Source organism: Apteryx mantelli, chromosome 15 (genome assembly GCF_036417845.1).
Source record: "Apteryx mantelli isolate bAptMan1 chromosome 15, bAptMan1.hap1, whole genome shotgun sequence".
Taxonomy (NCBI): Eukaryota; Metazoa; Chordata; class Aves; order Apterygiformes; family Apterygidae; genus Apteryx; species Apteryx mantelli.
In genome coordinates, this window is record NC_089992.1 from 13,261,725 (window position 1) to 13,286,995 (window position 25,271).

The following is a 25,271-nucleotide window of genomic DNA, read 5'->3' on the forward strand; positions in this document are numbered from 1 at the left end:
TATAATTTCAAAAGATCAGTTTATAGCATATGTATAAATTATATACAAACCAATCAAAATGAATGCCATAGCAATCACGAAAGTGAGAACATATCCTCTGATGGGCTCGTTGTTTTTCCCATATCCCTTGGCAAAGAAGTGGAGAGCTTTGTAGACATTATCCTTGCAAAGAGCCTGGTAGACAAATCAGAACTTAATCCTGTTAACCAGTGCTTTTTTGCATCAGAAGTTCACTCTCTGTGAGTGACAGCATGCTAGGCTTTTGCTAAACAAAAATTTAAATCTATCTTAGTGTACTTCAAGCATGTCTACTGCTACAGCATGTAAGCATTCCAATAAGTTGATAGCTGATATCCTACTATATTCTTATACAGCAGCAAAACAAAACCACAAGCATTTAATTCAGTGCTTAAAAAAAAAAAAAACTTTAAGAATCTAAATTGGAGGAAACTGAAACACAAATTAGTAGCTTGTGTAAGATGTGCAAGCTATCTTTCTGTCCCATGCACTCTGTTCCCACTCTGTCCCCACTGCTGCTGCCCAGATCTCTTCGAGCACATCTGCCAGCACATGAATGTGATGGGCTGCTTACTCATGAGGGCTCTTGCATGCTCCTGACATTCCTGAGCGTACAGACTGGCTTTGTGTAAGGAGATACAAGTGGTCTTGAGAGAAACCTTGAGGCTGTCTATAACGAGCACACATATATCCCCTGCTCGTGCAGCAGAGCTGAGCTCTGAGCAAAGGAACATTATGATCCTGAATGCTTAGTTCTGTATGAGGGTGATAAGACCTGCCTGTTTCTGCAGAGGAACATTCTACATACTGTACCTCTTCATCCCATAAATGTAAGTGCTGTTTGAATATAGGTCACATTCGGCACATGGAGTTCAATCAAATTATATATCTTTGAAGTAAAATATAAGGAAATTAAGATTTTTATTTTACCTGGAAAACTTTGGGTGCACTGACAAGAGATGCCAGAGCTGATGAGAGGGTAGCGGAAAAGATGCCTGCTGTGATGAGAGGACCAAAGCCGGACACCATGCTCATCACCTTTAGAAAGAAGAAGGAAAAATGAGTAGTCAGACTTGCATTTTGTTACACTTTTTGATCACAGACCCATTTAGGTCTGTTACTATGGTGTCTCTGCTTTTCACAGTCCTAAATTCAGTTCACCACAAACCAGCTGTGAGGTAGGGAAATACTATTATTCCTGTTTTAGTGGAAAGCAACTGATGCTCTGCCAAATTTTTACACAAATAATCAGCTGTCTGCTGAGGCAAACAAGTACTCTGTGAGATTTTCTCACCTCCTTTACTGGGTGGTGGCTCTAAGTAACAGGCTCTACTTGATGGGTAAATAGTCAGCTTGTAGCAATATGGGAAAATGGAAACTGCAGAGAAGAGCACCAAATAACTAAATATGGTCGGAGGCACTTTCTTTTTTATTATTATTATTAATATGGCTGAAAAAGAGAATGTCTGATTGTGCTGACACAGCACCAATACCACAGACAGTAAAGTCGGGCCCTATCAGACCTCCCTCAGCCCTCCCAAAAGGCTATTACTGGCCTCTGCAGCCACTGAAAAGAAAGCACTGATAAGTTAGGAAGCACCAGATAAGGAAGCTAAAAGATGAAGTGGATGGATGTGATTGCCAGATGCTTGGTATGTAGGAAGTACTCTAGGAGAGAGACCGGTTAATCCTGGAGATTTATCAGCTGAAGACATATTTTTTTCTGACTTTAGTCTGTCAAGGATAAATGCAAGAAATGAAACTGTATTGACAGCTTTCGTGAGGTCATTGATTTTAAGGGTTGCCCTGGGTCTGGACACCTAACTGAGGTGGGGGTGAGGATGGCAGACAATCAAGAAAGGATAGAAAAGAAGTCTGTGAGAGGGGCAGCTTATCCTCTAAAGGCCATGAGCCAGCCCTGTCATTTAGCAGAGCCAGCTGGGAAGAAAGCAAGAGACTTTGAAAGCTACAACTGGCTAGTTAAAAAGAAACTGCAGGTGGGTGGTGAGCTCCTCTAGCAGGCTCTGAAGGAGAGAGACTGAAAAGACATCTGGGAGCTGTGGTCATGAGGCTGCAGAAGAACTACTTTAGTTTGATGCTTTGCCTAAGCTTTATGTTGAAGAATAAAAGTGGTAGATGGTCTCTCTCTGGCCTAGGAGAAAGACTTCTTCACTTTTTGCTTGATTTTCAGTTGACTATTCTTGGATACTTTTTTTCAAGAAGAATTACTCTGGTTTCAGTACTGTGGCACAAACCCATAACAGCGACCACAGCACCCTTAAGGTAAAATCACATCCTTGTGTAAGGAACAGTCAGGTGAGTTGCTTATTCGGCAGGAGTTCCTGAGGTCTCTGTTAAGTCTACATTATGAATTTGAAGATGCTGCAGCATATACTGCTGCATGATACTTGTTGAAAGAGGAAGTAAAGGCCTTAACAGAAGGCTGGGAGGGTTACTGATAGGTAGTATGAAGGTAACGTGGAATGCAGGGGACTTTTCCCTTTGATTATTCCTATAGTTTTTGACTCTTTTAGATAATGGTGGACATCCTGTTGTAGTTGTCAGCAAACAATATTTCTGTGTGTTTATGTTTATGCATTCATGTATTGCTTATGATTATACATATTATCTCATTAAAACCTGGAAATTATTCATCAGCCCATAATCACATGGCTGATTTCTGCATCTGGAAAAATCATAGCCTAGGGTGCAGGCAGATGATCCATTACAGCTCATTCCAGATACAACTGTATCATTGACGTTCCCAGTAGCATCTCGTACAACACAGGAGGCTGTGGAAATAACAATATATTATCATTTTTCTTTCTTGTGACAGCAGGAGAATGTTCTTACCATACTTTGACTCTTTGTACATTGACATTTTGTACAATTGCAGCCTTAGTCTCATCCCAAAGAGTAATGCTTCATATTAGACAGAGATTACCTCCCCATGTTGTGTCTTAGTTTCTCATGTTATCTCTAAGAAAATATTTATTTCTGCTACTTGTAAAGTAATCAACTAGCTGACTAATGGGGACTAGCACATTTATGAAAGTAGAAAAACAGACACTTCCGAAATCAACAGAAAATTAACTGACTAACTCAGTGGTACATTGTCCATCTTTTACAACTGCCAGTATTCAAAGGTAACATGTTTTCAGTGAGAGTCTTAGGTCTGGGCATATTTTTTTTGTCTAACAAGGAAACACAGTTGCTTTAGAGATCCAGATCCTCAGCTGGTCAAATTGGCATAGCCTCACTGTTAACAACAAAGAAAGAAAAACTTCCAACAGGAGAAATTGCTGATAGTCTTTTCCTTGTTATTAATAATATTTATGCTGCCTTTTTTGTTTGTCACCAGAAATGGGAAGAAACATATGGAGTTAACTTGCAGAGTGAGGATCTCAAACATCTTTAGCAGCCAAAATGTAAGTTTATATGGTATTTTCAAATGTGTCAAAAACATTGTTATTGAGAATCCCAAAGTAACCATTATCTGTTTAGCAAACCAATATGCAAACGGAAAAAAAAGTTACTGCACTGAAAAGCAGCCAGCTCTGAGGCTGAAATATAGCTATTGCTTATGAGAACAGAACAACACATTAACACAGGTTTAGAAAAGGAAGTGAAGAATGACAACTTCAACTGAAACTGCAGGGGAAATTTAGATCCAAATAATGCAATAACCTGAGCTGAAATTTGACTTGAGCACTCTGCCTTTTGCATAAAGTACAGAGACCACAGAAGTCAAGAAGACTTGAGATTCATTCCCTGTAAAGGGGAGTACCCTAAGGACATAGTGTACTGAGGTGTTTGCTCATAAGTAAGTGCCATTTGCAGCACTATTTCTTGCAGTGTTATTAATACGGAAAAAGAATAATCTTTATTTCTTGAACAGAGATTTATTGTACCCTTGTAATTTAATTGCATGTTCCTCCAACAGAGATATGGCTTCAGTACCAGTCTCCTTTTTATGGCTGTGTCCATTTTGTTACTTCACATTCTGGTATTGTAGAGCAACTTGTGAATTAGTGCACCTTCTTCCAAAGAAGTAATTGACTTCTGTCTTTGACATATGACATACAACATATGTATGTTACCTCATCACTCACAAGTGCTCAGTAAGACTAGTGAAGAGCAAGTAGAAACCATCTGAAATTTCAGTGTGAGTCAGGAACAAAAGATCAGCGGATTGATCTGAGGTTCCTTTAATATTTTCTATGCTCCTCGCTACTGTATGCTAGTGGTATTTGTCATTGAATCAAATGCAAAAGTAACCATACAAGTTATAAGGAAATCCTTCTTCTATTCATATGTAGACTCAAACAGGGCATATTCCAAATAGAGACTGCTGATCTGTTTATCTTTTTTCCTTTTTAAAAAATACAATAAATTTAAAACAACTATCTCACTACATAATAAATCCACAGGATGAAAAAGTGATGAATTTAATCATTCATCTGTATACCAGGCTTTAAAACATTTTAACTGTATTAATTATGACATCAAACATGTTCACTACTTACCTGCACATATTGCAACTCCTATATAAGCAACAGTTGTAATCAGAATGGCCAGCATTGTTCCTTTGGGTATCGCACCTTGTGGATCCTTAAAACAAAGCAGTGACCGAAAACCACTGTGAGTTCCCAAGCTGCACTCTGCTTGCATTTGCATACCAGTGAGTGCTGCCACACTGTGATATGAAGATAGCTTTAGAGGGTAGATTTTTATTACTTAGATCTGCACCAGTACCTCCTGTTCTCAGTATGTAGATGGGACTGAGGCAGTTCTGTGGTGCAGTGCTCCTATCCTGGATACAGCAAAAGATGTTCTGCAGGACCAGAGCTCATGTATTACAGCAGCAGGAGAGTCCTGAACTGTGCATTTTTGCGAGCACCGAGTTCTCTTTGCCTCTCAATGGGCTTTATTTTAAAGTCTTAATGATTTAATGCCTAAGCATTTACTGAACTAACCATCTAGTTGCTTGTTTCAGGAGAGTGGGTCCAGATGGTTGTCTGCTCATCACTTCCAGGCCTTGGGACTTTTCCATTCAACATGCTGCCTTTTCCTCAGCAGCAGGTAATAGTTGTACAGGCAGCCACTTTAAGACCTAAGATTACAGCTGATACTTTCCTATTAGCTCAACACTAATTCTTCTGTGCCTTCATAAAGACCAGGGCTTTGGTGTAAGCCCATCCTCTATAAAGCACTTCTGCATTAATGCAGTTTATGAGGCTAAGCCATCATGCTCCTGTGGATGACAAGACTAGATCATTTTGAGTTAATTGGTGAGATAACTGCAAATAATCACCCTGAACCAGAACACAGCACTCTTGTGATTAGCAACTAGTAACTGTTAGCTGTGTCTTAACATTAAGCTGCTTCCTTTCACTTGTTTTGACTTTTAATTTAGATATTTCAGTAAGGCTGTGTTATGTATTCTTAGACTGGCTTAACATAATACCAGCATCATTCATGCAACTGTAGGTAAGAGAGTTCAAAGATCTGCATTATACATTGTAATTTTAAAGGGAATTTTAATATCAACCAACCTTACAACTTAGTGCATGTTTGTTTAGACTAGAAAGCAATTTTTGTGAATTTTCTTCTTAAATTGATTTAATGAGTTTTTTTAGTCAAAGATGCATGGAATAAACTTCTTTACTTTTATAACTTCTTTACTTTTATAACTACTGTGCTTATTTCATGGAAAAGAAACAAAATACATATTTGAAGAGTCATTGTGTGAAGCATGGATGAATGGCTTAGTTATGTTAATAGCTAATATCATTTTTAAATGAGGTAAAGATTTATTGAGCTGAAAAATAATTGCAAAGTCACTTCAGCTGCAAAGACCTTTTGACCTCAGATCATGATAACTTTCATTTATACAGTTCTGGTGTGCATGTCTTCCGTTGCTCTTTTCATAGATCCTTCTGCTGCAATGTTAAACACTGTAACTTTAAATGTGAAGGTTAAAGCTTCTTACAGTTTTACAACTTTTAAATTGTATTAATAATTAAACACTTATCTAATGTGCTGTTACCATTTTACGTCCTGCTCCCAAACCTGCCAAAGTCACTGGTAAGACTAGTTCTTAGTGTCAGTGGGCTTTGGAGTAGGCTGCTACTGTGGGAGTACAGCAGCTACAGAAGCAAATACATAGGTGTTTGCAACAAATTCAAAAAATTTTGGTTTGCCTATTTTACATGTTTTTAATACTTCTTAGCGTGTGTTTTAGATTTCTGGAGAGGCTGATTAATTTCATTAAACTTGTCTAATGTGTCTAAGCATGGTCAATGGGGAATCTGCAGCCTGGAGGAGTTGGATGTAAGGCTATTTATTGCCAGAGCAAAACAACTATAGAGGACCAATGGGAGAATGGGTTCCCTTGGTCTGCTCCGACTCTTTCAGATAGCTTATGAAAGAAGCGATGGTGCTGTGGGAGCTTGCCATTTGTATAGACCCCCATATATGGCAAAAGAATTATTTTTGTTTGATAAAAGGATGGAGATCATGTGAGACTGATTCAGTCTCAGTGGGTATAAGAACAACAATTTTTCTTTTTTTTAATTAGAAATGGAATCTATCTCAAATTCTGTTAGTGGCCCAGTTTCTACAAATTTCTTTCTGTGCTTGAATTCAAAAGCAGTCCTCTGAAAACACAGGAGACGAATCATACAGCTCAGTGTGAGGAAGGGAGATGAAACTGACTGTTAGAGCTGGTAGGATCCTGATGAACTTGTGACTACTATGCCAATACGGAAATATAAGATCTTTGGTTGAATTCTTAAGGTATATTTCTATACAGTGAGTCTGTATGATAAAGCCAGATAACCTCATTTGACCGGCTAGGGATGTCAAGGTGTGAGCCACTTCTTTTTGGTAACATATTTGATTTTTAGTACTAGATTCCAACAGCTGAGGAGTTATGGATGCCCCACAGCCCACCACAAGTGCATTTCTGAATTTCTTATAATACTACAAAGTATTGCATTGTTCCACATTTACTAGAGACATTTTACCAAATGCTTTCCTGAACTTTGAATTAGTTCATCTTTAAACACTCTTTGCATTGTGCAAAACCATGAAAACTAGAGGGCACTCAGTTAAAACTAAACTCCTGTCTGTAATTTACCGGTTTGTTTAGATACTGGAAACATCTCATGAAACTGCTATACTACAAGATGGACACTTGACAGCATGGCAACAGCCAGACTTTTGGGAACCCTTTCCTTTCTCCTCAGACTTCTTTCTTTTGTTACAGCTGCAAACCTGCAGATTTTCCTTTGAGCAGCAGCAGTGACAGGGTATTGGAACATATTTGCTTTCATTAAATGCTCTGTTTACTCTGCCCTTGCTATGACCCTGCACAGAAAAAAGCTGGTTTCCACTGATTCTTCCATAAGCTCTTTTGTGAGTACAAACATGAGTTTTAGAAGTATGCTTTTTGGGATGATACAGGAGATTTAGCAAAAGAAGAGCACCAGGAGTTACACAGATAATTTCTCTAAGTAACAGGCTGCTAATGGACCATTAATATTATATTATTGTAGGTTACTGAAACATCCTTTTAAATGATATAGCAACCCAAATCTGAATGCAGAAATTTGTGTAACTAGTCATAGTGCATTAAAAGAGAAAATGTGAACTGATGTTTTTTAAATAATAAAGCAGGTACTTAGAAGTGAGAGTTTTGCTTTCCAAAATCAGCCATGATTTAATACTGAATACAGTGTTGATTCATAATTTGTTTTCTTGTTCTTTCTCACCCTATAGCTAGTATTACAAAGTTAAAGAAATACATACTTCCAGATCTCCTGAGATATTGGCTCCTGCGAGAATGCCAGTGGCAGCTGGGAAGAAAATGGCAAACACCGAGAAAAATCCTTCTCCATCTCTGAAATCTGGTCCAAAGTTTTCTGCAAATATTGATGCTGAAAATATATATGAAAATGGAACATATGACCAGGATTTGATTCCAAAGTTACTTAATGAAGGAGATGAATAAGCTAGTCTTTCGCATCTGGACGACTGGGTTTGAATCTGTCTCATATCATAAGCAAAGTGAATTTGATTTCCTCAGCCTGGTCCCCAGTAGTATGTGCATGTCTGCATATCAGAGCTACAGATCCATATTGAAGTGACAGGAGTGTCACTATAGCACTTACACATAGCTCTGTGCAAAAGTTTGCCTGCGCTCTGCCAGTATATAAATGACTCAAGCTGCTGCTAACCGTGCTGTCAGCTTCAGCAGCAGAGAGACAAACTCAAAATTAAAGATCAAATAAATTCAGTCCCTCAGAAACAGATGTGAAAAAACTTTGGTTCCTGTGGTTTACAAGGTTATTTAAACTTGGGCAGAAGATCCTGATCTTGTGACCTTTTTCAGTAGGATCTTCAACTCAGTATAAGACCAAGAATTATGTGAGCTTATTATTCTGCGATAGACAGCAGTACTTGCCTTGGTAATTAAAAAAGCCTCTTGCCTTCTTTTCATTGTTGGTAGGAATGACTGTCCCAATAAAGAAGTTTGCAATGGCAACAAGGAGAACAACTAGAAGAATAACTTGAGCCTGTTATTAGAAACAGAAAGATTTTACTGATTGTTTTATTTTGCAGTGATTGTGGAGATGGTTATATAGTTAGTGATTTGTATGTACTCCTTACTCCTTATGACAGATGACAAATTTCTACAGTTCTAGAAAACACCAGGAATCAAGATAGCTGAAAAGACATACTGCCATCAGCTCATGACAATAGCAAATAGTTTTTACTAAGAGGGTTTATGAAATTTATAGTTACCATTTAATTTTATGTTAGTTTCCTTTACAGGAAAAAGAAAAATGAAACAGCTAATGCATAAATGTCAAGTATGAGACATTTTATATTGTTATATAATTTGTTTAGCTGCAGTGGATTGTCTCTTCAAGGGTTATAATATCTAATTGGCTTTCTGACCTCTTTTACAAACAATTCTAAGTTTCCATCATAGCAGAATATAAAAATCAGGTTGCTATTCTGGACCTGATTTTGACAGCTGCATCCCATTCTCCAAAGTATTTCCAGTCCTTCATTTTGCAAGTATTTTCTCCAATAGGATAATAGAGTTTTGGACTTTTGTACAGGTGAAGGAATAGCAGAAATCATTAGAGATTAAGGAATGAATAGTAAATAGAGCTGCCCTTTTGTTGGGCTGGGTTTGAGAGAGTACAGTGGTAAGACTAGTTTTTACTACTGTTTATTCTGCCAAACTGCATCAAAAATGAGGGCAAAAGGGGCATTTACCCAAGGCTCTAAATGATGCCATGAATTACAAAAATCAATATACTCAAACCGTCTGTGGAACACAGACTTCTTCCCTCTTCAATGCTATGTTCAAGGAAGCCCATGGAGTTATTTTGCTTTCATTGAATATAATGATTAAACTCCTATTGCTTTTAAAAAGATTGAGCATAACCTGAAGCTGAGTGCTTTTGAAAATCCCACCTGCTGTATAGCATTCCTCACACACAAACCTTGTAAAGTAGTCCTACATACTGCTTACTTATATATTCTTTTAAAGGTTTACCTTTGCTTCCCATTCCATGCCGGCGACAGAGATGCCAAGAAGACATACAACAGTTATGGTGCCTATTATTCTGATGTCATTGGACTCATCTACCATGATCGTATCACTCTCCTGAGAAAGGTAAGAAATGTTATTAGGACCAGTCTTTCTTGACCCAGCTGGAGGGATCAGATAACAAAGTGAGTTGTCAGAACTTACTTAGTTTCAGGGGCATGTAAACCCAAGTGTTTGTATTTCGTGTTAGCTCTTTGTGGCTGGTGTTGTTTGGCTGACTAATTAGGGATCTGTTTCCTTTTATAGTTTTGAGGTTCTTGTTGAAATGTTTGAAGAATTGCCATAAGGTAGAAATAATGGAGAGGCACTCCATGGCATGTTTAGAAAGGCCTGCTTCCTGCTACCCTGCTAAAGATGTCCCTTAAGCCTCAGCTAAAAAGAATCATCATTTAAACAAATATAAAAATGATCCCCAGTTTAACCATAAACAGCAAATATCTACATTTACCTTAAGAAGTTCTACAACTGTTTCAGCAAATCCAACTACATACATAGCGACTGCCACTGCATTTGCAAAAGCAAAGATAAGTCCTATAGATCCACCAAACTCTGGGCCTAGACTTCTTGAAATAAGATAGTAAGCTCCACCTGCAAACAGAAATGATTTTGATTCAGCACAATTTAAGATGCTCAGTTGTTGCCTATTTTACTCACATAATAATACCAGAGGAATCTCTGCTTTTTGCCTAATAAATACCATCAAGATTTTCCTTATTAATGCAAAAGAGCAAATACAGCAAACTCTGATAAACAAGGAACATGCTTTGTACTGTTTCTGCCTTCAGAACCTTTTCTAAACATCTTTCTATTACAGGAGTCTTTTTACTGTATGCTAGTGTGCAAAACTGGACCTTTAAACAAATATTCATGATACAGTAGCAGAGAAAACCTCACCCCTAGACAGGCTCTACTTTACTTGGATTCATCCCAATGTTAGCAAGAAAAATCATGCTCTATGCTATAAAGAGGTACTATATATTGCTAAAGCTTCTGCAGAGTGATACCATGAATCTTTAATCTTGTTTTGCATATTACTTTGTCAATTGTTATTTCATCCTATCTCACTGGGTTGAAATACTTATTGTCAGGATACTTAATACTTATTGTTAGGGAGCATTTAAGATTATATAAATTTAAATTTATGGTGGATCCAGTGAGAGAGATCACTCCAAATATTTTTTATTTATTTTTGCTTTGCTTATAACACAGTTATCCCAATTCCCTCCCCCCCCACACACACTTTTTTTTTCCTAATTCAGCTCTGCAGATTTTTGTACTTTTCATGAAGTCATGCTCACTTACCTCCTCTTACTACTCCATTAGTGCAAATGGCAGACATGGAGATACCTGTTAATGTTGTTACTACTACACTCAGACCAATAACTATGACTCCAAGACCTGAAAGATCCGAAAAAGAAAGTATATTCAAGTGTATTCAAGTACCTGCTGTGCTTAAATGATGTAGTTAGAACTTGCTGTTTTCCACAGAGGCTAGAACAGACCAGTTATACCTTCAAGGCTCTGAAATGCACTAAAATTTTTCTTTATAAAATACCTGACATGTGCTTTGGTTTTCTAGGAAAAATATTTACTCATCTTCCAAGGAGTAGCTGAAATGTAAAAGGGTTTAAAAAGAATTATACAGGAAGGTATTGATGCATATCAGTGGATATCACCTGTCTTTAAAATAAGAGGAAGAGATGCTTCGCATTCAGTTTGTCCAAGGACATCCAACCTGAAATGCTCTGAATAAGAATGACCTGCTGAAAGGTAAGAACAGAAGAACTCTGTGAAAAGCCAGAAGCCGTTCCTCAATCAGCATTAGGCAGGAACATCTGAAACGTACTTTACAGACTGAACTGAAATCTGGGATTTATTAAAAGTGACAACTCGAGTATGCTGTAAATTGTGATTAGGGTTGGCTAGAATTGTTACCTTCTAGTTCCTTTAGATGTACTGTTTGGTTTATTGTCCTTCTTGCTATTTTAGAGATCAAGACCTCCGGTTTGCCTCATATGAAAATAGCACATAAAAATCTTTTGGGGCTTGAAAGCATTAGTAACCCTAAAGATTTTACCTCCACGGACAAACCCATTAGTTGCTATTGCAGAAGTTGACAACCCAGTAATTGAGGTTACCATCGTGGCGAGAAGAATTATGATTACTCCAAGACCTGTCAGTAATAAGAAGATAAAATATTTTACTTATGTTCCATGATTCCTACAAATCATTCTCTCTTTAAATTAAATTTTCAGGCCAGAATCAGAGCTGTAAACTGAAAGATGGTTTGTTGACCACTTGCAGTTTGCAGAATGTTTCCAATGAGTCCATGTCACAGTAGTAAATTATTTTCATCAGTCTCCAAGCAGTGATGTTTTCTGATAGGAATAGCCTACCCAGAAGCTCTGTTATGTTTTTCAAAGGCTTTCTTCATTAGCTGAATGAAATGAGCAAACAAGTGTTGCTTGGCATGGATATTTATGTCTACCTTAGACATACATCCTGGCTGTTTAAGAGAAAAGAGATTAATCATATTAACCAAAACTCTTGTTTGTAAGATGCTTCTATCTTTCATCAGTTGACTAAATATTGAATTGGAAAGTGAAAGACTGGCAGTATAGTTTCATAGTGCATTAGGACAAAGACTTTACCCTATCAGGTAGAGAGACAAGACTTGAATGTGAGCCTTCTACATCCTTACTTGCCAGGCTGTCAACTGCAGCCTTCTCCCCTGCTCCCTCCTCATCTCCCTCTTTCCCTGCAAAAAGCAGTTTCACTCTAACACAGGACAAATATTCCAAAATAGAAGCATTGCTTTTCAGACACAGTTTACTTTAACAAGTGACCTGTAATGAGTAATCTTAGGAAACTGTCTTTTTTTAGGTGATATCACAAAACCATATAATTAAATGTAAGTAATCAAGCATCTGAAGATCAGTATTGCTAGATGAACTAGGTTTCTGTTTGGATGAGACTCCGAAATTTGAGTATGTTTGTAATCTTTGGCCAGATAGTCAGGCTTCTTTTAACTCCATGAAACTGTGTTAGAAACTGTAGGACTAAGAGTTTTCTTGTAAGATTTAGAATCGTAGAAACATTGGTTGAAAGTGACTTCTGAAGGACTGTAGCTCAACCTCCCACTTAGCGCAGGACTATTGCCAACACCAGATCAAATCAGTGATGGCTTTGGCTAGTTGAGCCTTGAAAACCTCCATGGACAGAGATCCCATAGCCTTTTTGGGTAACCTGTTCCAGTGCTACACTACCCTCCCAGTGAAAAGCTTTTTCTTCATGTCTAACCTGGACCTCCCAAACTGGAATTTTGGGCATTGCTTCTGTTATATTCTCTGGCACTACTGAGAAGAGTTTGGCTCTGTAGTTCTAGAATACTTTCTTGTTTCAAGTCAGGTGAAGAAATAAAATGGCATTTTCTCTCAACTTCATTGTTTCTATTCCCATTTATGGCTATGAGAGGGGAATAAATAAATAAAACAAGATGAAACAATTACAGTTTGATGCCAAACATTGAATCAGTTCTTAGCTTTATCTGAACTTGCTAACACTTATCCAGTTCAGTGTTTTTCGCTCCAATAGCTCTCTTGTTCCCATAAGTTAAGTAGGTCTTCAGTGTGGAACAGAAGATTATACACTGCCTGTAGCAATATTTATTGACCAGGGCTCATCCAAATTGAAACTTGGATCCAACAACCGACAACTGGCTAGAGGTACTACAAACATATTGATTTATTTGCTCTATTTCTACCTTCTGGCTCTCAGATCAGATTCCCGACTTCATTTCATACTGGATGATTATAGACATCCAATCCCTGAATGAATGTTCTTTGCTGCTTAAGTTATAGCCATGTTATCACAATCCTTTAAGATAGAGCAATGTAATGCAGGAGATATAAATGATATATAACACCATGTAGGATATTTAAAGTGATTGGAGCCTCTAATAAATTACATTTATCCTATTGATTTCTGAGCTTCTATTATAAGAAGCCATGCACCTATTTTGTATGCAGTTCTGTATAAAAAGTCAGAATGGTCATTCCTTTTGGTCAGGTATTATTAATGCCTCACAGAAAGATCTTGTTGAACTCTGCAAATTTTGTGCCCAAGAAGTCTCTGAGTATGACTTTTAATAAGCTGTTAACTTTTAAATTGAGTAGATCAGGCACATTATTTTTGAAGTGGTTTTGAAATGACTGGGCAAATACATGTACATTCTGAAGAGCATTTTTCCTGGATTTTCTGTTATATTTCACAATTCATTTTGTCAAAGTGCATGTGCTAAATAGGGTCAGATATTTTGTTAATGTGATAACTCATATCTGCTTGGAAAGGCTTTATTGTTAATGTTAAAAAGATGGTAACATTCAGTAAGAAAAGTGAATAAATGAAGCAACCCAACCAAAGCATTATTGTAACGTAACATAATTGTAATATTGGCCAGGTTTTCAGTTAGCATAAACTTGGTCTTTTCCCCTTTGGCTAAGCATTCCAGATATAGGTACATATACAGGCTTTGGAGAGTCCCCAAATGTTGAATGGAAATACCAGACTGGTTTTGGACCTGGAACCTTGTCAGGGGCAGACTGTCCCTTTTTTTGCAGCTGACGATGAGTAGAGGACCTTGCTGGAATGTTATTTTTCCCCTTTAATAGCTTGTACCCAAGACAGCCTATCAGGAAATGGAAATAACTGGGTTTTCTCTCTATGGCCTTCTAATGATGGGGATATAAATGGTGCCCAGATGGTGGTTTAAGTGACTCATTTTATTTCCATGTTAGTAGCAGTACCCAGTGAAATCCCCAAGCCTTGGTGATGATGAGCTTCCATTACTGTTCTCCTTAAGCAGCTTGGCTAGGGACATAAAGCTCATTGCTTACAAGACATTCAGAAAACACATTTAGAGATTATTCAAAATGAATTTGATTTCTCATTTCAGAGGTAAAACTAAACTGCTTACATAAGACATGCAATTTTAAAAAGCAGCAGCAGAGCAATAAACCCTAAGAAAGGAGGGTCTGCTTATCAATGAATTAAAATGGTAGAATTAAAAGTGAAAGCAGATTGGCTGTAACTGATGTTAGTGCAAATTAATGTTAGAATCTGATTAAAGTTTAGATTGAAGCCCAGGCATATGGCTGCTAAGTAAGTTGTGCTAAAATGAATTACTCTTGCCTATGGCTGTTCTCACACCTCAAAACAAAGTAATACTTCTTGATGATCTCAATAAGTTACTAAACTGCCCTTAAAAACTAATTTTGCATGAAACCCCAGAGCAAAGTCTTGGCAATATTAAGATGCAGAATTTTCATGGCAAGGCATATACTTATGAGTGCCCTGGGCTGTACGCTTTCATTTGGTATGCATCATAAAATCAGCAAGCACCCCTTTGTCAGGCACAGTGCTAAAGCCATGCATGGAGCACTGCAAAAGCAGGCAAAGTTCTTCAGCTTAGTTCAGGAACTTTTCTGTTTTTTCCACCTCTGTCTCTGTAAGTTTGTGGGTGGATTTTTTTCATTTTCTCTCTCTCTCTCTCTCTCTCTCTCTCTCTCTCTCTCTCTCTCTTTTTTTTTTTTTTTTTTTAGGCCCAGTCTCACTCAAGCAAAACTTCCGTGAAGTCACTGCGTTTTACTGGAAATGAGACTTCAAGCATGCAAAATTTTGGAGGTATTTCCATTCAGTGTTTCTCTTTAGCCAGTAACAAGGAAATGGATGATACTTGCATTCACTCCAAATTTGAGCACTGAGTTTTATCCAAGATCAGGAGTGTTGAGGTCCAGAGGCCAGAGTTTGGAGTCCAGCTCATGCCTACTTAAAATTTCCATTCTATGAGAGGACAAACTGAAATGCTTGCCATCAGTCCTTTGGATTCCTGCTTTTCATGACATTAACATATCCAGGTGCTAGTCAAAGATTAGGGTCCTCTCATTCTAGGCACTTACAAATGTGTGATAGAGTGATGCTGTCATTGACAGCTTACATTTCTGTTTCCCCAAAAAAGTAGTTGCACTGCACAACAACTACTTAAATGCTGTGCCTTACTTCCAGTAGTGTTTCTGTTTTGCAGTGTTGGGAGCACTTTCCGCTCTCACTGTTTTCACTGAACACTCAACAACCGGCTGGGCAGAGCCCTTGGGGCCCAATCCAGCTGCCACTGAGGTTTGAGTTTTTACATTGATTTCATTGGGAGCTGGATTAATTAATAGGCACAGTGAAAGAGCAAAGATACAGCACTATGAAATGTACTCAGTTAATCTATATGAAAGCTGTAACAGAGCTTTAATAACTTGGTGTTTCATAGTACGCTAGTAGCTAGTGCTGTACTGTAGTTAAAAATAACAAAGTCCTGATGAGATGAGACCTCCCTCCAGTTCTGTTTTCATTTTTGCAGAGAGGTGTGAAGAAACGTTGTTTTCAATATGTAGATGACAGGGTTTGGGATTCACAGATAAGCAAAGTGTGAACTCTTAAAGGTTAACTCTGTACGCCCATATTAGAAATTGGCCCGAGTCACGAAGTTTACATCTGTTACAGAATCTAAATACAAACTTCACCAAAGCTTAGAAATATTCAAATGTGATGATTATATGCATAGTTAACAGATCTATGCCTCTAAGCAGTAATTTGGCTGGGAGTCTGGAAAATTCCAGTAGTTTGGAGGATTAACATCTTTTACCCTGGCAAACATTTGAAAAACATAATTTAGTTCAACATGCAAGTGTGCATCTCAGATTATATATTAATCATGATCATGTATAGTTTATCCTCTTTATTCCTTTCACTGTTGAAAATTATATTAAGATACATACCAATTCCTGCTTGACCTACGATCCAGGAAAGTCGAATAAAAAGCATCACGCCCCAGATATTAAGCATGCATCTTACCTAAATTTTAAACAAACAATACTGTATCAGTATAACATTGAAAATAGTGTTAACATTCAGAAGGGTGATAATGTGCATTGCAGGCTTTTAAAAAGCACCCCAAACATCCCTTAAGTCCTCTTTCCTCTCTTGCATCTTAAAAGACCTTAGTATTACAAAACTATTCTTAATTTTTATTTTCTTTTAATTTTTTTAAAATGCAGATAATTTTCTCACCAGCACACCCTTCACCCATCCGAACTTAACAAATCCTGTTTTGTTTTCTTCTTCCTTGCTGGCTGCTGTGTCATCTCCAGCAGTGCCTTCTCCATTAGCCACTCTCTCGACTGAGCTGGTGTTCACGGCTATGTTCTGAAGAATCACACAGAAAACAAAAACATTTTTGTGCCAAGCAGATGACACCTGACTGCATAAGAGAGAAGCGGAATAAAGGAACTCCAAAGAAGTTTGGGTTTTAGTGTCTCTGGACTAGAGTGCAATATTCTGCTCACAGCGAGTATCAGCAGGTGGGCTTGCTAACTGCAAGAAAACATGAAAGAATCACTTAAGCTGAGGAAATATTGTTATCTGATGCTAAATTGTTTTTAGTATACCCCATATACAGCATACATGTTGTGTTGATATGTTAGAAGAGCACCTAACATATTGAGGATCTCTTGTTTGGCCTCTACATGCTGCTGCAACAATATATGAGTAATAGTAAATAAGTATAGAAGCAGGGATAATTTCTGACTAGTGAAACCAAACCTAGCTGAATGCTTCATGGCAAATAAGTTATGCAAAGAACTCTGCTATTTTGGATAAAGTATAAACATAATTGTAGCAGCAAATGTGTAACATTCTTGAAAACAGAGAAATACTGGTGAAATGTGGTAAATAATGCATTAAATGATAATCCTTTCTGTGGTTTAGCCAGCTCTAATATAGTCATGGCAGATAGGATTAAATATTGGCATGTTAGTGATGTAATATTATGCCAAAGGCAAAGATAATGAGTGCCTGTATTCTATCTTAAGGGACCCGTTCCTCCACATAGGTTATTCACACTGCACCTAGAGAAGGGCCAGAATTAATATCCCAGAATTTTGGAATATCCATATGTAGTTATGGACATAAATCTGTATTTTATCTCAGAATCTTTGAGGTAGTTTAGCTCCACAATGTGTTTCTTGCAGCTTGAATAGGAATTAGTTATGGTACCAAGGGTTAAACTCATTGTTTTTGCTGCTTCGTTTCTTCTAAATTTTGTTAAAGAAAGTTCTGACTGGTTTGGGGAGGAGTCATAGTTAGGCTAACCATTGCCAAGTAGCGTCTGGGCCCAGTGCAAAGAACTCCAGGTGGGACTCTGTACCCTACCATAGTCTGGCAGAGAGGGTCAGGAATGTGTGTGCGTGTGTGTCACTTATGGAGGGGAATCAAATTGCTTTTAGGGCTTGGAGAGACTGAAGACGTTTCCAGATTAGGTAACTGTACAAGGCGAGGATGGAAAACATGAGGTCTTAGATCTTGCTTAAGCCTCGAGGCTGTTTCTGTATTTTGTCCGTTGACTCCATAAAATGCATTACAGACATAAAAGCCAGTTGTATATGGTGTTTATGCTAATGTTTAGACTCCCTTCTCATAAACAGGAGCTCTAGTCACTACAATGCAAAGTTGTGGAATGCCTTTGGCACAATAAATATTGGATTCTGCTAACAAATGGTGAACAGGTGCTAACAATTTTTGACATAGGTGTCTAAATTCCCCTTAAGTTCCACTTGGTGCCTATTCCCTTTTGAGTTTTTGGCCCAAAGTTAAATGGGAACATAAGATCTTTTGAAGGTCTGTGACTTTGAGTTCCTGAGTTACTTGGGTACTTTTGACAATTCTCACCCTAAAATAACAATGCTGTGTTTGTTCAAAATATAGTAAATGATTAAAGTGAATTAAGGAGGATTAGCAACCAGAATAATATGACTTTTTTTTGCTTATTTGCATATACATTGGTTAGAGTTTCAAAGGCAAAAAAATAAAAATGCTTAGACTTTGTACTTGAAACAAGTTGTTTCCTATGTACTTTGAATTAATTTGTGCTCTCCCATGCCATTATCATAAATTATGGCCTTAAACCTTCCATAAATGCATTTTAAATTGGTGTGCTTTAGCAAATGATTGGTTATTTACCAAGCAGCTGTACCTGTGCTACTTGTGCATTAAGGATGTGGAATAAAAGTGACAGGACATTTTGAAAAGCTACCAAAATCGAAAGTTAGCTGCTTTTTTTTAAAAAAAAAATCTTTCCTTTCCTTGTTTCAGAACAGTTTAGCCTTCATATCGCCTGGGACTAAAGTTGATGAGCTCATCAAGTCTCCATAACAAGTGTGGAGAACAGTCAAGATGAAGAAAGGTTAGATGATTTCTTATGTAGGGTAAATATTAAGCCTAAGTAATTATCACCAGCCATCAGCTGTGAAATAGCACTTAGACTATTTTTTAGGTATTTAATTGGCATTTTGTGACTTAGTATGTGCAAAAAATGGCACATCTTGCTAAAAGATGACACACATTTGACTCCAGCAGTGTAGGAACTGAATTTTTGCAGTTTCTTTCAGCCTGCTTTACATTCTGACATTTAAAAATTTAGTATTAAAAAAAGTATTAAATATTCATATTTATCTTGTGGTGCTAAGCCCAGCATCAAAGCACAATGGGAACACTTACATGATGCTTAGAAATCTGGAGTCAAACATATGTCACTTCTTATCAGAGTCTGGCAGTGGGTTCTGACAGACCAGTTGTCTTCAACAATTTGGGTTTCAAAAAAAAGGGGAGGAGGATTGCTTGGGGTAAAATGTGGTAAGTCCAGATTTTAGTGTTAAAGAAAAAAAAGGAATAAAGCATCTTCTCCACAAGTGAATCTTGGACTATTAGTCTAATCCCTGCACACTCAGTGTAGCATTTCATCGCCTTCTTACTGGTGGCTAGAGAGCCTGATGCACCCTGGGACTGGTAGATGGGCACCCCATTCAGCAGCACATACTGCAGAATCCTTTCACCTCCCATAGAAGCTGGTAGGAGCTCTGCCTGTTCATATTACCTTAATGCTCTGCTTTACTAATCCACTATTTGGTGATCACTCACTCATTTATCCTTCAGAATACCCAAATTGCTTTTCATTGCATCTTTTTGTGGTACATTTCAGGGGAAGATCTCGAAACACTTAGCAAATGTCAATAAATTCCATCTTACAGAATCTGTCTCAGGTCTAGCTAAGTATCGATACCTGCAGTTTACAGATGAGGAAATTTAAGCTTGGAAATTTAAGGTGGGACCACATGAAACACCACAGAGCACTTGGAGATATGCAAGTGAGGCTGGTATGTCTAGATAGTACCTAGCAGCTCCTGCACTGTTGCCAGGAGCTGAATCAGTATGGTGCTATGCCTGCTCTTTTTAGCCCAGTGGCTGCTGTATTCCTTCTAACTCAGGAACTATCCTGTTCAGCATTAGCCTGGAAACCCAGTAAAGCTTTGTGTTATGCTCCGTAGACCTAAGTGGTTTGTCCAAGGTCACAGAGTGAGTCCATGGGACAGCCAGGAACAGAGTCCAGCCATGCTAATGGCTGGTTGTATATTCCAGCGCCTTGGTCAGTGGCTCCGAGACTGGGGCTGTAATCCCACATAAGGACACAGCAGGTTGCCAGCGTGACAAAAATCCCATTACGTCTGACATTGACCCTCATATTTTGAGAGGCATAAAATTATCTTTCTGTAAGTAGGGTTGCTACTGGAAAAAGTCTGGGAACAACTGAGCTAGACGATGGTCTTTTCTCTTCCCTAACACTCTCAGCCTGTGAAACCTGATGGTAAAGGAGGGAAGCAATTTCTCTTCAGTTTATTCTGGGATGAAAGCTGCTTTCTTTTTAACCTTCTCTGGGTGAAAGTCCTAACAAACCCTAGACAGTTCATCTGATTTTGTTAAAGTAAACAAAACAAACCTGCTTGCCCAAATGAGTCGTACAAGAGCAAAAAACTGAATTTGGTGGTTATGGTTAAAACTGAGAATCCCTTAATATCTTATGTTCAGTACGTGTTCTTTCAGTATATGTTCAAAGCCAAAACACTGGTGTTTTTCCCCTCTCTGGCCTCCACTAGTGTAAATTATTTCTATAATAGGAAGTTTCTTTTGGTATGGAAGTGTATTTAGTCCCTTGAGTAGCAGTTTACACATCTGCAAATGAGTAGGGTTACCAAATTCATATTGTCCCCTTCTTCACATCCATTTTACATTCATTTGGGGAAATCTAAGTCATCACCCAGGGAACATGGTTCTCCTTTCTCTGTAAGCCATTTTTTCCAGGTCTACAGAGACCATAATTTAAATAAGTAAGGCCCAAGCTAAGAAGCTGTCCTAATCAGGTCCCAAGGAATCAGGTCCTAATTTTCCTAATGGCTAATTTTTTGCTTGATTTCATTAGTTTGTATTAATCCTCCTTAGGACAGGTGAATCTCCAGAGAAATGGAGTTTGAACAAGGTCTGGACCAGCATCCAAAAACCAGATGCTTGTCCAAATTATTCAGACCTCAAAACTATGTAAAACTGTGTGGAATGGCAATGAGAACATGGTTTCTCTGGAGACTTCTCATTTCACCATTGCCTAACACAGAAAAGGAATAGGTTTTTTTTGCTGTGTCTTGACAGTCTTAGTTTGAGTTTGTCTATAGAGGTGATCCCTCTCTTTCCAGCCCTGCCCCGACGTGCCCAATTAAAAACCTCAAAAAATTTTTGATTTTAGTTTGTCTCTGAAAGTGTGTGTATCCTGTGTCTCTTCTCTGCTTTTTATAGAGAACCTATTATTGTGGCTTAAGGGGGAAGAGTCTAACTTTACCAAAGTCAATTGAGTATTAAATTATTCCAGTAATGTTTGCCAGTAGGGTTTTAAATAGTTTAACTGTTTCAGAGAGCTTAATCTAGTTGTTCTTGTCCTCCAAAAGCTCTCATTACAGTTTTCCATACTTACTCACGTGGAGGGAAGTGATTCCTCCATATAGGGAAATCAAGCCTTAAAAGATTCATAGATAGATGAATTTTGCTGAGGCAGTAACACAGAACTTAGTGAAAGTTTGCTATTTGAGATTTAGTGTTATCAACTTCTCAGATTCTTTCCCATGGAGTTTTTGAATGTGCAAACTCCAAAAGATTGTACCCAAACAATGAATTTTATTTTTGCAAAAGTAGCTATAGAGAGTGACGAAAGTGAGGATTATCATGACAAAGGGCATGTTTTGGTTTTGGTATTTCATTATTCATTTACTGAAGTGCCCCTGCATTAAAAATGGAGCAAACGGGAAGAGTCTACTGAGGGGAGTAGTAAAGAGTTTACTCAATAGTAAACCACTACGTTGTGTTAACCAAAAGTAGATCCATATTCCCCTCAGAAGGGGAGATGAAAAACCGAGCCCTAGGAAATCTTTCAAAGACCGTTTAGGCAACTGTATCCTATTCTGTAGTTCTTTCTGTAAGTTTATATTGCATGGATATAGTCCCATCATCTATTGTATGAACAAAGTCTAAACAGCTCTTCTGGATGATGGATTAAAAGGGATTTAGCCAAATTATTCCTCCCTAACTGCTTTATATGTAGCCATTCAAGTGGCTCTTCAGATTCTCTCCAAAATCATTGGTATAATGAGCATGAAGGACTAAATCCATCCACTGATTCAGTACCTGAAAGTTGTTGTCTGCTATTGTTCTTCAGAGCAAATATTTTCCACCTAAGCCCCCATGTTCTGGATTTTTTCCTGCTATTTGAATGCTTTTGTTACTGCAATAAACAGGTAATGCTTTGGATTTCTGACTAGTTAAAATTGTATCTATTACACATTATAACACTTTTTTTAATAATAGCTGTGGATATATATTTTAATGAATACAGCAGAGGAATCTCTGAAACTTAGTTAAGAGTTGATGTTAGATTCAAATTTAGAATAAATATGAATCGCATAATTTGGTTAAATTATGAATTGATATTTATCATCTGCCATCTTAACTGTAACTGAAACAGAAGGAATTTAGTAGTTTTATACTTTTAGACAAGATTAAGCCATGTTTCTCTACTAATCAAGTACATTACTATCAGCCTTTAATAATAATCTTTGCTTAAGCAGGGTACAGGGCAGAAAACATACTGCAGCTAGCAAAGGGAATACAGTAAGTGATTAGCTCTACTTTTTCTCTTTAGCAAGGTCCATGAATTTAAGGACTTTCTCATATTAATAAACAGAATTAACAGCCTGGAAATGAAATAGAGAAAATTTGTCTCTTTCCTTTTCACTTACCTTTGCCAGTTGTTCATGAATTTCTAATAAGCTTGGTCTGTTGAGCTTATTCCCACTGACGCTGCCAGTGTTTCTATAATAATCAATTTTAGGAACTGGGTCCACGGTGTTATGGCCAAAAGTTTGTAGATAATACATATTACTGTGGGTATCATAGGGATGTAAACTAGCTTCTGTTTTCTCCCCATTTTGAAGGAAATTGTCATATAATTCTCTCTTTCCTGGTCTGTAGCTGATTTTCAGTCTGTTATGTGCTTCATCAGTAAAAGATGTTTCTTCGTAATGTGGTGGGTCAGAGCCCACATCCTCTTGGGATGTTTCATTGTTGTCATGGCTTTCATTAATTATGTTAACTTGAAACCGATTTGCATTTGGATCCAAGAATACATTTGGAGAATTATTCATTGACATCTTCAGGGATGTTATGGGCTTAGGTTACTGATCCTTCTACTCTTCTGTGGCTGCAACTAGTGCTACTCTAGCCACAGCAAAGGGTCTAATGCTGTTGCATCTGAAGTCTTTTCTCTTAGAGTAACAAAGTTCTCAGAATTTTTTCTTGAAACCCCTAAGCAGTCTTCCTACTGCTCTCTTCTGTGGTTCTGCTATCAAAAATATAAACAAAACATTTCTATTAACTTGCACAGTTAGGTAAATTTTCCACTGTAAACCCTGCTGCCAAATCACCATGAGATAGTCATCTTATGATTTGTTGAATAAATGATAGCTGATTCAAAGACCGACTCTGTGGGGATTTTTCCATCCATCGAAAATGGGCTTTGAATCAGATTCCAAGCACCTAAAATTATATATCAAATACAGTATTTCTCTTAATTACGTAATGTTTAATTGAAGCTAGTGAAAGTATAGGCAATACAATATAAGGGATGCAACACAGACTCCATGAAGACCATTTACTGTTTATGTTCCATGGAAGTATTATGACACTATGTATATTCCTCCCATAGTCTAGCAGCAAATTGATGTGAAAAGTTTGAATCAAACATATTTTTGGAAGTTAACTACAAAAGTTAAAGTTTTCAATAGTTGCAGGATGGTAGACAATTTATGAGCAGGCAATTAAAGCATAGCAAATCATTCATTTTAGATGTAAATGCAATTAATGTCATAAGAAGGAATAAATAGGCAACTGAAACATATCTAAAGATAGCATTGTGTTTGCTGAACTGTAATGGATGAAATAAATGAATGTGTCCAAATGACTGTGGCAAAGTAGTAATTATCAAGACATATTAACAGTAGTCTTAGGCATCAGAAGGTTCATAGAATGAGGCACTCAATTTTACACTTGTGCACTCAAAACATCCTTCAAGACAATTTGAAAGAAATAGAAGCAAGTCATAGAATCAATGAGGTGGGAAGGGATCTTGGGAGCTCATCTAGTCCAGTCTTCTGCTCAGAGTAGGGTCAACACTGAATGCAAACTGGCTTGCTGGTCAAAGCCCATTAGGGCTTGAAATCCTCCAAGAACAGATTCCACAACCTGCCTGGGCAGCCTATTTCAATACTTAATTTTCCTCATACTGATTTTTTCCCTTTACAGGCATACCTCAGAGATATTGCAGATTCGGTTCCAGACCACTGCAATAAAGCGAGTCACACAAATTTTTTAGTTTCCCAGGGCATTTAAAAATTATGTTTACACTATACTGTCATCTATTAAGTGTGCAATAGCATTATGTCTAAAAAAAAATGAACATACCTTAATTAAAAATTATTGTTAAAAATTGCTAACCATCATCTGAGCCTTCAGTGAAGTCATAATCTTTTTGGCGATGGAGGGTCTTGCCTCGATGTTGATGGCTGCTGACTGATCAGGGTGGTGGCTGCTGAAGGTTGGTTGAAGGCATTTCTTAAAATAAGACAGCAATGAAGTTTGCTGCATTGATTGACTCTTCCTTTCACAAAGGATTTCTCTGTAGCATGCAATGATGTTTGATAGCATTTTACCCACAATAGAACTTCTTTCAAAATTGGAGTCAATCCTCTCAAATGTGCTGCTGCTTTATCAGCTAAATTTCTGTACTATTCTAAATCCTTTGTTGTCATTTCAACAATGTTCACAGCATCTTCACCAGGAGTAGATTCCATCTCAAGAAACCACTTTCTTTGCTCATCCATAAGAAGCAACTCCTCATCCGTTAAAGTTTTATCATGAGATTGCAGCAATTCAGTAACATCTCAGGCTCCACTTCTAAGTCTAGTTCTCTTGCTGTCAGTTCTAGTTCTCTTGCTGTGAGCCTGTCCTCTGAAGCTTTGAAGCCAGGCATTGACTTCTCCTCTCTAGCTATGAAAGTCCTAGATATCATCTTCTTCTGGTATAAGGCTGTTTCGTCTACATTGAAAATCTGTTGTTTAGTGTAGCCACCTTCATCAAATATCTTAGCTAG

General features: G+C 37.7%; 1 protein-coding gene across 1 annotated transcript in view; it reads right to left on the reverse strand.

Annotated features, from left to right (window-relative positions):
- SLC12A1 (solute carrier family 12 member 1) overlaps positions 1 to 23,274 on the reverse strand; it is a 49,698-nt gene extending 26,424 nt beyond the window's left edge. The window contains exons 1-13 of the mRNA XM_067305216.1: positions 22,864 to 23,274; positions 16,763 to 16,897; positions 16,471 to 16,546; positions 11,724 to 11,819; positions 10,949 to 11,044; positions 10,095 to 10,234; positions 9,593 to 9,703; positions 8,486 to 8,597; positions 7,831 to 7,958; positions 4,545 to 4,629; positions 2,659 to 2,810; positions 949 to 1,056; positions 51 to 174 (exon numbers count right to left, since the gene is read on the reverse strand). Of these exons, the coding sequence (XP_067161317.1) occupies positions 51 to 174; positions 949 to 1,056; positions 2,659 to 2,810; positions 4,545 to 4,629; positions 7,831 to 7,958; positions 8,486 to 8,597; positions 9,593 to 9,703; positions 10,095 to 10,234; positions 10,949 to 11,044; positions 11,724 to 11,819; positions 16,471 to 16,546; positions 16,763 to 16,897; positions 22,864 to 23,274 (1,774 nt within the window). The remainder of the gene's footprint in view (positions 1 to 50; positions 175 to 948; positions 1,057 to 2,658; positions 2,811 to 4,544; positions 4,630 to 7,830; positions 7,959 to 8,485; positions 8,598 to 9,592; positions 9,704 to 10,094; positions 10,235 to 10,948; positions 11,045 to 11,723; positions 11,820 to 16,470; positions 16,547 to 16,762; positions 16,898 to 22,863) is intronic.
- Between the last annotated feature and the right edge of the window lie 1,997 nt (positions 23,275 to 25,271).